This window comes from Biomphalaria glabrata, chromosome 4 (genome assembly GCF_947242115.1).
Source record: "Biomphalaria glabrata chromosome 4, xgBioGlab47.1, whole genome shotgun sequence".
NCBI lineage: Eukaryota > Metazoa > Mollusca > Gastropoda > Planorbidae > Biomphalaria > Biomphalaria glabrata.
In genome coordinates, this window is record NC_074714.1 from 36,729,193 (window position 1) to 36,743,391 (window position 14,199).

The 14,199-nt window shown below is 33.0% G+C and overlaps 1 protein-coding gene across 3 annotated transcripts in view; it reads left to right on the plus strand.

Moving 5' to 3' along the window:
• LOC106070627 (stabilin-2-like) overlaps nt 1–14,199 on the plus strand; it is a 71,405-nt gene that overhangs the window by 34,009 nt on the left and 23,197 nt on the right. For all 3 annotated transcript variants that reach the window (XM_056026128.1, XM_056026131.1, XM_056026130.1), the window contains 12 exons: nt 249–404; nt 1,373–1,438; nt 2,056–2,160; nt 2,474–2,560; nt 3,483–3,594; nt 7,962–8,145; nt 9,532–9,622; nt 10,506–10,658; nt 11,379–11,474; nt 11,792–11,935; nt 12,541–12,692; nt 12,845–12,962. In XM_056026128.1, coding sequence (XP_055882103.1) covers nt 249–404; nt 1,373–1,438; nt 2,056–2,160; nt 2,474–2,560; nt 3,483–3,594; nt 7,962–8,145; nt 9,532–9,622; nt 10,506–10,658; nt 11,379–11,474; nt 11,792–11,935; nt 12,541–12,692; nt 12,845–12,962 — 1,464 coding nt within the window. The remainder of the gene's footprint in view (nt 1–248; nt 405–1,372; nt 1,439–2,055; nt 2,161–2,473; nt 2,561–3,482; nt 3,595–7,961; nt 8,146–9,531; nt 9,623–10,505; nt 10,659–11,378; nt 11,475–11,791; nt 11,936–12,540; nt 12,693–12,844; nt 12,963–14,199) is intronic.

A 14,199-nucleotide genomic window follows, 5' to 3' on the forward strand; every position in this document is an offset into this window, starting at 1 on the left:
TAATGATTTTTTTTTCAATATTGGAATTACTTTTTCCATTGTTGCATTAACATGTAGGAAACAGTTATACATAATAAACTATCCTGTAACTTCTAGACTAAGATTTTGAATGTCCCTATTATGCTTATCAAAAGAGATAGTAGATCGCATGATTTTTTCCCCCAGTTCTCCACATTTTGGTTCATAAAAGAAGAAACAATTGAATGTGTGGATTTATTCTCTGTTAAATATACTCTGTTTGTTTACAGAGTCAGATAGTATTGAACGACAATGCTGGTATTACACAAGTGGACATTCCTTGCAAGGGGAATGTTTACTACTATCACATTGAAGGGCTGCTGGTACCCGAATATATTAAAGTAGTCCATAACACGTGTCCTATACCAACGACCATTAAAGTCAAGGTAAAGTAGGACTTTTTGTTTCATAAACTTATGACGATTCAATGGTGTTGACTAAGTCAACTCATTAAGTGACATTGAAACTGAAGTCATGTAATGGTGAAGCTGCTAATGCATGGGGCAAAAATGATTTCATGTTGTCATCTCTATTAAGTAGCCTACATCAAAAGTGAAGTTTTCTTCTTTTGTCTGTGAAAGGGACATAGAAATACTCATTAAGTTGATAAGTACTGTCTGTGCTTTTTCTGAAACTGGGGGGCAAAAGTGGCATTTCATTTTTATTTGATCTTCAACCCTTTCATTTAAGGTATCATGCAATCATGAGAAATAAAATACTAATATCATCCTAAATGTTAATAAACATTTTGCAAATGAATTGACAACTTTTACTGGTTATTTTGGAGTTGCAGCAAATTCAATCTCCTGTTGTTGTTTTTTGAAGGAAAGAATTATTAAATATGGAAGAAGACAACTAGTTTCTACATAGTAATATAATGCTAGCTTTACCTGGGCTCCTGGGTTCGAATCTGTGAAGACTGAGATTTTTAAATTTCGGGATTTTTAGGGCCTCCCTGAGTCACCCAACTCTACAGGGTACCTGACGTTAGTTGGGGAAAGTAAAGGTGGTTGGTCTTTGTGCTGGCCATAGAAACAGATGACCTTAACATCTTCTGCTCCATAGATCACAAGGTCTGAAAGGGAAACTTTACTTTTACTTTTTTTTTACCCAGTGCATTTCAACCTATAATTTTACCTCAAAAAATTTACTGAGACTTTTAAGAGGCTTAAGAATGATTAACATATGTGACTTCTATTGGCAAAAATTATAACACTTTTTTTTGTTGCTTTGGAACTGCTAGTAAACAGAAAATAGGTTACTGTTTTGTTAATTATTGAGCACAGAAATCTCTTGCGTCTCCTTAACTGAAAAATACATTTTCTTATTGAATAATTTGCAAAATTTCTTTCAGGGCAAGTGTCAATCAACATGTGAGGGCATAGGTCAATGTCCTATGGAATCTGACACACCAATACCAGTAAGTTATCAACCACTTTAATGTCTTTATTTTAGCTAAGTCAAACCTTGATATAAATAAATATGGATATAAGTATTTTGATATTTTTCTGAAGGCCAATGTAATACACTTTGTTATAACCAATATATAGTTACGTTTAATATCAAATATATTGAGCATATGAAGTTTATATCAAAATCAGCATGTACATAAGAGAGCAAAGTATGAAAAGGACTGTACAATAAAAATAATGTAGTAAAAGGGCAATAATATTTGTTCAAGTCATTTTATTTTTGGGATAATGTTAACCCTATGACAGGGCGATGTCCTGTAAGGGCTCCATGGTGCCATAGTCAGGAGATGGGCAAATACAAACCAACTACCCTTCAATTATACAAGATCCTCTGATCTCTACCACCCTTAAAACCCAGTTTATGTCACCAATGGCTGGATAGCCGGCCGGTAGCTTGATGTCCATATAAGAATTATTAACTTGATGGCCCTATGTGCAAACTCAGTCTATCATCATTGCCACCACCTTGCAGTCAATAGGGTGCAATAATTCTCCAATCTTACAATTAAAAACAAACCCTGTTTTTTAGATTGGATTGACTAATATGGATTTATTTTCTTTATAGGGTGAACTTGATAGCTGTATACAGTATCCTCTCTTTGGACCCAGCGCTCAATTCCCACTGCCTAGAAAAACAGGGTGTACACAAGTTTGCAACAGAACTCTTACGGTAAGTTTAATCAGTTACAGTTCAACCCCAGCAAGCATAAGTTGTTTACATCCAATCATTTTTAGGCATTAGAAGAAATATAATTAACACATCTGCTACAGTTACAATCTGAAGGTAGTTTAAATATAAATATGTTTAGTCTTATATTACAGTAGATACATTTTTTTTGCTACAAAGATGATGATGTTGTGGTTAGGAAAAAGAAGATGTTATTGTTGTAAGTGAATTAGTAGATTCATTTTAGTCTCATAATAAATTTTTGTTTCCTAATGTATCAAGTTGAGATCTGACTGACTGATTGAAATGTTTACAGATTCCTAAATGTTGTGAAGGATTTTTTGGTTCGCTGTGCCTACCATGTCCTGGAGGCTTTCATAAACCTTGTAATGGAAATGGCCAGGTAATTTCGTCTTCTGTCCTGGAATATTTTAAGTTATTTAGTATTTCACCATTGATGTTACTCAGTAAATATTTCAGCATTCACTTGTGATAAACCTCACAGCTCTTTTCTGGGTCTGTTCAAATTTCTGTGTTTTCTTTACAGAGCAGGGTATATTGGGAAATCACAATCTCTGTTGTCCTGATAGTTACATTCTCATGTTGAATAATTCTATTTGTATCATCTCTTACTATTATTACATATTTATTACAAAGCTTATATCAACTCACTCTGTGTCTGGCCAAAAGTTTGTACACATTATTTCTCCAACACTAAATCCGGCTCAAGCTGAAATTTTGCACAATTATTTCTTAATTTCTTAATTATTTCTTATTTTAATTTCTGGATCTTTGGGCGCCCTTGAGTCCACCCAGACCTAACTGTACGCCACAGAAACTGATGATCTTTACATCATCTGCCCTATAGACCTGATTGAAAGGGGAGCTTTAACTTTATTTCTTTTACCTGACAACACAAGAATCAATAAAAAAAAAAAATTAAACAATTGGTACTTGACTGAGGTGGTGATATAAACTGAATTAGTCCCCTTTCCAAGTGGTGGTATCATTAGTCCCTGTTATAGATTGTTGTTTGTGGCTTATTATTAATTACATGACTGACAGAAACCATTTGATACACATAATATAAGCTTTGTTTTTTTTTTTATAAGTATTTTGTTTTTATTTTGCTCATTATTTCATCTACATGTTTGTTTTACTTACGTAGTCAACATTTTCACCACGATAGTTATACTACTTCCTACATTAACACTTTTTCATTATTACTGTAGAACTTATTTTCTACATTACTATTATCATACTACTGACTTCCAACATTCATAATTGTACTTCCATGACACAGTTATGCTCATGTCTCTCTCCAGTGTTTGGATTCAATATCAGGAAATGGACGCTGCTTGTGCTCACCAGGTTTCATGGGAACCGCTTGTGAAATGTGCAGTCAGCAAAAGGTTTTTGGACCATACTGCAATCAAAGTACTCTTTTATCATATTTATTTGCAGCATGAATGCATATTAGTGTAATTTAATAGTGCATATATAATCTACTATACAAAATCCTTGGTCCTGATGACTGACGGATTATCACCAATTCTCCCATGTGCTGTGGATGATAAAATAAAAAAATTTCAACATGTTCTTTCTTAATTGAAGCCTAGGACAACTAAGCTATTTCAAGATTGAAACCACAGTCATTAAATTTACCAAAAATGATTTTTTTATTTGCTATTTCTACCGAATATGTATTTGAAAGACTACATTTGTATGTCTAAAGTACAAAACAATAATTCCTTTTTCTTAAGCACATATTAACACTTTTTTTGGTGCGTAACTTTCTTTTTTTCAATTTAAAGACTGTAGTTAATGATAATCTGTAGGAACTGTTTTAAAATGCCCAGAAAAAGATGTACAAGTATGCCTCTATTTTAAAGCGAAAATTAGAAGTCCTAATAATTGTTACATTGAATATATAAGGGCCTATTAAAAGTGTGAGTTTTTGTGTGTATTTTTTTTTTTGGTGGGAGTGTATAATATGGTTTGTGTAGATGGGTTTATCTTAATTAAGGTGCCTTGCTAGATCTAGATCTATGACTAACAAAATAAAAATTAATAAGTAAAGAGTGGACTAAGGAATAATGATGTTTCTTCTTTCAAACTGTTCTGCAGTAAGCCTTGTTTCATTTGAAAACATTGTATGTATATTGGGGGGGGGGGGGGTATTATAGTGTAAGGAGAATGGAAGGCTACAACTGATTGGCTTAAGAAGTGTTTGTACATTTTTCAGTTTTAAAAGAGACAAAAAAAAGTACATAGAATTTTAGGGCTAAAAAATGTGGGAAGGGGCATTGTAATGCAGGCCGTTTTATTGATGGGTTTAATAAACTATTTCGGCATTAATGGTCCACTGCATCAGTGGATTAAAGATTTTCTGATAGGGAGAAAACAAACTGTAATAATAAATGGCTCTAAATCAACACCGATAACAGTAAACTCAGGTGTACCTCAAGGAACAGTCTTGGGTCCACTACTATTTTTAATTTACATAAATGATTTACCAAATTGCATTACTTCAGGAACAAAAGTTAGATTATTTGCAGACGATTGCATAATATATAGAACAATAAAAACAACACAAGACACAGATATTTTACAAAGAGAATTAGATGAATTACAGAAATGGGAATCAAATTGGAGCATGTCTTTCCACCCAGAAAAATGTCAGTTAAGAGTAACAAAAAAACTAAAACAAATTAATTCCACTTATCTTATTCATGGCAAACCAGTAACACAGACTAAAAATGCAAAAAACCTAGATGTTATAATAAATGAAAAACTGTCATGGAATCCACATATTGATGAAACTACAAAAAAATCAAACAAAGCATTAGGATTTAAAATCAAATAAGAACATAAAACTAAAATGTTAGGCCAATAATAGAATATGCATCCTCCGTTTGGGACCCCTCAACTCAAGAAAACATTAAGAAACTGGAACAGACACAAAATAGAGCTGTGAGATTCATAACAAACGAATATTCACATTTGACTAGAGTAACACCTTTAGTAAAATCACTAAATTTGGAAAGCCTTCATGACAGAAGGCTCAAAAGTAAAGTAGCAATCATACATAAAACACTGAACCATAATCTTCAAATACAAAAACAAAATTTAATAAAATACTCTGAAAGACACAAAGATAAAGGCACATTCCTCATCCCATATGCCAGGACAAATTTGTACAAATACTCCTTCTTCCCTAGTGTTATTAGAGCATGGAATGGGTTGCCTGAGCTAGCCAGGAAAACCAGTAACTTGGCAGAGTTTAAGTCATTGGATAATATGCATGACTAAATGCATGACACGTAGGATGTAATCATCTTCTTTTTTGAAGTAACGTCTGTATTATAAGATAAGATACGATAATAGTGTTCCTGGCAAAATAAACATATATACCATTTCAACCAAAGCTTAGCACAGGTATCTGCTAGTTTTTAAAATACTTTTTCATTTTTTAGTTGTATTTCTTTCATTTAGCAATAATTAGTTGTAAGCACACACAAAAAGTCTCTCTCTCTTATTATGTTTAGTGAATTTGAATTTTCAAAATCAAAATGAACACTAACATATAGTTAAAACATAAAAACAAAGCGAGCTAGTATTTTACTCAAACTGAAGGGTGCCCCCCCCCCCCAACCTTCTGTCCATGGGTCTGCTGTTTGCATGGCATTGTAAGAGAAAAAGTTGTAATATTTACAGCACAAACATCAGAAGCCATGAACTGCCAACAACTTGAATCTACCTCCCTCCAAACAAGATATTCATTTAATGCAAGCTTGGCTGTGATCACTAACAAACATGCATGAGGTCTGTTTATCTCATGTCTAAATACTGCCAGCAATTAATGAGTCACTCTATGAAATTCTACATATAATTACATAGACCTAGATATATTTCTTATATGAGATTGTAAGCTTTACTGTATGGTTTTCGTTTACAGTTAGTCAATAGATTAAATCAGGGGTGGGCAAATTACGCCCCCGTGGGCCACATGCGGCCCGCCGAAGTGTTTTATGCGGCCCGCCGACACCTACAGAAGTCAGGTGTGCCCACAGTATATACTTATAAAAATGCAAATATATTAAAAATAATATAAATATAAATTACTGAAACTGTCATTATAAAAACTTTCAAGCAAACGAAGACTATGCTTATTGGCTATACATCAATACACTCGATTCAAGACACAATCTCTGATCAGTATTTATTCAATGCTATGAAGAACTATATTGAATGTTGGGTATGCTTGGAAGAAGATGGCAAGGGTGACAACTGGTGGAGCTCGATCTTTGACTGAGTAAAATGGTGGGTTATGAACAAAGTAATCCAATATATCCGCTATCTAAGCATGGGCAAGGTAAACGAGAACACTATAAAATCTCAAGGAAGAAATTGTTCTGTTACTTGAAGGACATTGACTGTGTCCTTGTTACCAATATTTCTAATGAAGAGTGGAAGACAGATTTCAGGTTTCATAATTGCCATTGCAATGAGTCCCTTGCATATGAAATGTAAATGGATGGTAAATGGCCTTCCCATTGCTACAAGCAAAAGAAAACAGGTTTTGTCATTTTCCTTTGCCGAAAGTTGAAATTATTTCTAGTGAAATGATTAAAAGTACAACACATTTATAAAAGCAAATTTTAAGACGTCAAGAACCGGCTTTCAATACCATTAGCTCACCATTTAGCGCAGAAGCTGATTTAGCTCCAGAGGACATAACTCCGAGCAAAGAGAATTTCTAGTCAGTACTTCCATAGGAGTCTTATGGGTGCCAGAATCTGTATGTCAACACTTTAAAAAATGTGCTGCTGTTCACACTATTATGGACACATACATCTGTTCTTCTTCTTTGTTCTTATTTTACATGTTGGAGGGTTCAGATCAGTAATCCTATATCTAAGATGAACCGCGCAATGTTTTCCAGATACAGGCAGTTCTCCAAATAGTTTTGGTTCTATAGGAGGGCTTTGGGGCTAGAGTCTTATTCGGTCTCTGATTTAGTATGCACCATTGAAGGACATGGCCAGCATTCTCTGGTAATGCTCCAAAAGGGCAAGTTTCGCTCGTCCCGATATTTAACTTCCAGAACATATATTGTCTCATCCAGTGAACAAGCATTATATTTTGGGTGGGGGGAAACTATACAATTATAATTACTGGTCGATTTCGACTGACTGTAATTTGACAGCAGTCACAAGGGTAACAACTAGTAAGCTAGTTCCACAGTTCCGGAACATTATGCACGAGTGTAAAAAGTAAAATGCTGCACATTAAGTACAACTGTATATTAGTGGGGTTATTGTAATATAAAAAGATGACAGCAATTAAAAAAAAAATTAATTGATTTTAAAAAATGCTAACTCTCTTGTAATTCATTAACGTGGAGTGTGGAAAAAAAAGAAACGTGAATATAATAAAGTGTGACTATGAATTAAAAGTTATAGCCAGAGTATCTTTCTAAGTTGTATATACATATGTGGCCCGCCATTCCCAAATTTAAAGAAATGCGGCCCTCGATCCAAAAAGGTTGCCCACCCCTGGATTAAATGAATAGGTTTGTGTGATGTCCCATAGAACCTGGTGAAAATTTGACTGTTTTTGGATGCTCAGAAAAATTACCTCAGAAAAGCATCAATTACTAATTTATTATTGAAAATAAAATAAAAAAGAATAATATATTCATTTTCTGTAAATCAAAATGCTTATTATATCAAAATTTTTCAAAACCATCAGTTTCCATGTAATGAAAGTTTTAAATAAAAAAAAAAATGTCTTTCTTACAGCCTGCTCTTGTTTGCATGGAGAGTGTGATGATGGTCCTAAAGGTTCAGGCAAATGTAGGAAAGACTCTTGTCAATTTGGTTTCTTAGGGGAGAATTGTGAAAGAAAGTTGCTTCAATGTGGATCAGAAGTCATGCTTTGTCACAGTCACTCAGAATGCTATAAAGATGAACAAAATAACTACAGGTGATTGTCTGATTAATTTTCATGCAATGTACAGGTCATTGCCTATTAAAATCTCAGAATTTGCAGGTTATTGCCTGTTAAAATCTCAGAATGCGCAGGTCTTTGTTCTTTTAAAAACCCACTTAATATGCAGCTCATTTTCTGTTTAAATCTCATGCATTGTGCAGGTCAGGGTCAGTTCAATGCAGCTTATTGTTTGTTTTTATCTTTACTTGGTATTTTATTTTATTTGCGTTGTTCATTCTATGTTTTAATGTTATAAGCAGTGTCTACCTTTTTATATCATCTTTAAATTTGACCAAAATGGCTTCTTTTATCTGTTTTACACTTATTATTTAAGATAAGATAAGATAATTTTATTGGTCCAAACAAATGGGAATTCAGTTGACTAAAGTTGTCTACCTCAGCATTACTACTATAACAATAACAATACAGATGCAAACACAAACAAAATCCACTTAAAAATGTAGTCAAATTTTGTTTTTTTTTTTGTTTTGTTTTTTTCATCTTTCTGGTTTGGGAATTAATTAGCTGAATGTCTCTGGTTGAAATTGTGTTCAAAGCTGTTGAACAGAACAGAGTTGTAGCCCATTTGGTGAAATTTTAAAAAAATTGAATGTACCAATTAGGTTGAAGTTTTTAAGAAAATTCTGAGTGAAATTAAATCTGTGATTACATATTAAATAACTAGATAAAACATACAAAAGCAATTTCTAGACAAAAAAAGTTTTCATGCACAAAGATACATACAAGACATCGATCACAAATCAAATCATTAAATGCTATCCGACTATCTGATCTAAACTTCACATGTAATGTTTGAGTGAGACTGGGGGGAAAGTATATTTCATTTGCTATAGTTGTAATTTTTAGTTATGTGTAATGCACATATTTTAAGATAATTTCCTCAAAGATAATACAAAATATTATTTTTATTATAACATACATACATAATCATATATAATCATTCAGAAACTCAAAATTTACACTGACCAATTTTTCTTGTGGGTAGAAATTAACTTAAATTAAAGCTTTTTTATAGCGCTTTCATGCTTATAGCATGATCAGAGCGCTATGGTCTAATCTCATTTGAATACCAGTGGGGGAGGGGATATCTGGGAGAAGCTTTTCCTTGCTGCCTTTAAGCGCTTAGTAAACACAACTCTGCTCGAGTTGGGTGTCGAACCTAGAACCCTTTCAAAAGTAACCTAGCCAAATTCAAGCTTACATAGCCTCTTGACCATATTTCCCACTTCACTTATTTCCATAGAGTATAATTTCTTACTATCCTTTTTTGTTTTTGTTACATACTATATAATTCTCTAATTTCTATTATGATTAGTCTTTAGAATCCACCAAATAAATATATTAATTTGCTTGTTTCAGATGTCAGTGTTCACCTGGTTATGAAGGCAATGGCTTGACCTGTACAGAGAAAAATCGTTGTCTGGTTGATAATGGTGGATGCCATTCTCAGGTATACTATTTTTATAAAACAGTTTTAAAAATTATAAGACACACCTAATGGTATCATCATTGTCAATTTGATTATAGCTGAAATCCTGTTCAACAATATATATAGTTCACCCATCATGGTTCGATTATGACCACTTTTGTCATCCTTGGGGGTTGAAGGCTTTGTGGTTTTGTGTCCTTTACCTGGTGTGACCTATGTGAGCCCGGAATGTTTGGCTGCACACTGGGCATGTTATTCCATCTGGAGCTAGTGTCATTGGCCTTGCTCTTTTTCTCTGACACTTTTCTTCTGTCAGCGCTGTTCTCGTGTCCTCTGCAATTTGTGCATCAGTTATCACTGCACGACGCAATGATTTCCTATCATGTCCTTCCGCCTACCAGTTACAATAGTAATCGGATGTAGTAACAGATTGCCAAAATGATGATTAAAGTTTTAATTTCTGGTGTTTACTAGAACTTTTTTTTTTTTATATTAGAGACTATATGTCTGACATCATCTATTGGGGAAAATGTAAGGTTCTTGGTTTTTGCATTGTCATCTAAGATTTCTTATGAACATTGGTTCACCAGACACATGGGCTTTTGGATCCTGAAGAGAACTATATTTAATAATAGTTTTGAATTGTGTGTTTTACTGTGCTGTCAAATTATATTTTAAATCTGACATTACCACTTGAATTCATTTTCTTATAACCAAACGTGATATGTTTTCTTATAACCAAACGTGATATGTTTTGTCTGAAAAATATATATACTAATCCAGTATAGCTAGTATAAGAAAGAGGTAGATTAAATTATTGAATCTAATATTAAACTGTATTTTATTAATCTTGTCCAATTTATTCTGTTAACCATTCGTTTTTCGACTGTTTTCTATCAATCAGGCTAAGTGCACAAAACTTGGACCAGGCTCTAGCAGATGTGATTGCAATCCAGGCTGGACTGGAGATGGCTACTCATGTGCTCCAAAGATAGCTTGCTCATCCAACAAAGATTGTCACTTGAAGGCTACATGCCGTGACATGGAGCTAGACAAGGTCAGATCTTTATTCAATTCTGGTGACTGTAACTTTTAGGAATTAGATGGTCAGTTTGTTTTATTTTGATTGCAATAATAATTTTGTCTTGAATAATGAGATTTAGATGACTTACCTTCTTGTTAGAACAATTAGGCACCTTTCACATCAAAATGGCAGCAGTTAATTTTCCCAAAAATGATTTTTTATTTTTTTATTCACAGTTTTGTCTCAATACATTTTTATAAAGCTGACACACTAATCTTTAAAAGCACAAAATTGTACTTCCTTTTTTTAAGCACTTCATACACATTCCAACTTTCAATTTTTAATTCTACATATTTCCTCTTCCTTTCATTTTTACCATGGACACAGTTGAAATAAACAATAGTAGTTGATAAAATTAAATTGATATTTACATTTACTTTCTTGAATATCTGTATAAAGACTCACACTAGTGTGTAGACAAAAGTGCTACAGCATAAAATGTAAAGTTTTTAGCATTTGAAGCACTATTTTATTATGACTAGATCTAGATCAACATGTATTATAGACCTAAAACTAAAAACTAAGCTTAAACTATTTCATTTAATTTGATGCCTTTTTATTTCATAGCATAACTTGTATACATTCTTTATATAATGTTTAGGTCGTTTAAAAATGATTTCAACATGGTTTCACTCTACAAGGCTAGAGATATTATTCTGTCTATATACTAAACATTACTTTTTATCTCAACAGTACCACTGTATCTGTAATATGGGCTATAAAGGTGATGGTACTCACTGTGAACTGGTTAATCCTTGTGTTGAGAATAATGGAGGCTGTCACCCTAAGGTAACACAATGACATTATTGAAAGACTTTACTACTATTTTACTGGGTAGGTCTGTAAAACAATTTAATTAGGCTAACATAAAGGTCAGTTAATTGCAAGCAAACAGACACAGGAGGTGTTAACTAGTTGTGTAAAATTAATTTTCAAAAATTAAGGCTACTACTTCCTCTTAAAGAGATTCTAATGATTACTTGCAGAGCATGGTTTCTTCTTGTCAGATATATTATTTATTTTGGTGACATGTTCATCTGGCTGCAAGCTTATGATGTCAATGTTTGCATTGCTATTTCTGTCAACGTTTTCAAATGTGCCCCCAGGCTCTTTGTACTCCAGTCATGTTTGGTGTCAGAAATTGTTCATGCCCTTCTTCGCTGGATGGTGATGGATTTAACTGCTATGGAACAATCTATGATCAAGTCAAGGCCCATCCAAATCTAACTTATATAGCCAGGTATTTGGAGGTAAAAAAAGTACCTTGCTTGTATATATATTTTATTTATTGTATATAAGACTTTATATTTCAATTTATAAAACATTCCAGATGCTCCAGGTCTAATAAAACCATTAATTCACTTCATGAATGAAATCAGCTTTCTTAATCTGTCATGGATGCGAAACTCTAGGAAGGGTATAATTTTACAGATAATTATAGATTCCTTTATTCATACTTAGTTGGAGCTATTTGACTTATCCTCTTCTTTTGTCTTGTCCAGTTAGTGTATATAAGTCGACCTGTGGCGCAGCATACAACCCCCCTCTTTTTTTTTCTGAGCCTCGCTCTGTCACTGCAAAAGTTATGTGGGGTAACTCTAGTCCGACTTGCAGAAATAAAAGAGTTATTATCTTGCCATTACTTTTTCATCGTGATGTACCGCATGGTTGGGTCACGAAGAGAATTATATATATCTAGATATAACTTAGAAGTTCAAAATGAGTTCATTTTAAAAAGAGTAGTTGCTGTAAATTAGAGATACTTTTACATATTCTTTTTCTGCCTGTTTTCAGTATTTCAGTGAACCTGTTAGTGCATTCCATTTCTATATTAACGTATCAATGTTCTTTTCAGACGAACAAATTTCTTGTGATTTACAAAGACAAGACTGAAAAGCTGACTTTGTTTGCTCCTTCTGATGAGGCTCTGGACAATTATTTGTCAAAGTTGGATCCATCTCAACTGTCTTTTCTTGACAATGATATACATAGTTTCAATATGTTTAGGTGAGCTTTGTGTTCATGAACAGATGGTGTGAAAAATAGCATTGAGGCTATTTTTTGTGTGTACTGTCATGAAAGTATGTATCCCACAATTGATAGTCACCTAAAAAATACTTCCATGCCAACAACCTATTGACAGTGAACTTGTTGTCTAGGTTTCACACACTGGCAGAACAATACAGTTCTCAGCAGATCAAATCTTTGACTACTGTTTACAAGACTTTTGCTACCATGTACGATGGATTTTCTCTTAGGATGGTCTATGACAATCAGGTAATCTTATCTTATTGTATAAATTACTGACGTTCCTTCAAAACAGAAGATAATTATGTACTATGCATGCACATCCATGAATTAATCTAGTTTTGAATGTTAATTGCAGACTATCTCTGCTAAGTCATCGATTTCCCTGGTTGATTCAGGCAACCTGTGCCATTCTATAATGGCTTTAATCAAGAAGTAACACCTGTGCAAATTAGTCCTATCATAGGGAATAAGAAATGTGCTGTTATCTTTGTGTTTTTCTGAGTATATGAACTCACTCTGTCTTTTTGGTACAAATTTTGAATGTGCTATTTCTCCCACTTCCCGATCTTGGATCAAGTTGAAACTTTATGCATTTATTCACCATTCCTAACATAACATGAACTAATTAAAAATTAAATAATCAATTAACTTAATGATGGTCGTTAATGAATTTTGTTTTGATATAGTTAATTAAATAAATCTTACAATATTGAGAAATATGTAAAATTTGGCATTTTTCTTTTTAGATAAGCTTTATTTTTTATTTTTTTTTTAATATATATTTTGCTTGTTTTTTGGTGTGTTTTTTTAAATTGTAAATAAAGTTACAGTGTATTACTTTACTTTCTATTTTCTTTCCTGAGATGTATCTAAGTTTAGTGATTGTACTCTAATCTAAGTAATTCTTGTATGTATTTGTGCATGTATATATATTTATTTATACATTTTATTTAAAAAATGACTCTAAAAATGTTCTTGATAATTACAAGGTCTATGTATATCTATGAGAAAAAAATTCTTATCTTTTTGGCCACATTGTGAAAATTTGAGGCTGACCGTTATATTATTTTTACAAAATATTTCATTATGTTGAATATTTTAAATTTTCAAAATATCATTAAAGGGAAAAAAAACTTGACACCTCTTAGTCTTTGGGCTTACCTAAAGGTTGGGGAAAAAACTGAACGAGTCACTTGGCTTGCAGCACTACACTTCCTTTGCAAGTATGAATAAGTTTTAATGAATCACTAACCCTAATTGAACATTTGCTCTATTGGACTTTTCACCAAAGTAAAAGCCACCTTGATGGCTCTCTGCCATTAAAGTGTAAACAGTTTATTAAACACACAATAACCTCAGCAAATTATTATTGTTTTCTTCCATTGTTCCATAATAATTGATCAACATAAGTGTGTGTAAGTGTGTTGCTCATTTAATTGAACTAAAACTACAAGGTTCATATTTATCTTTCAAGAGCAAAAAT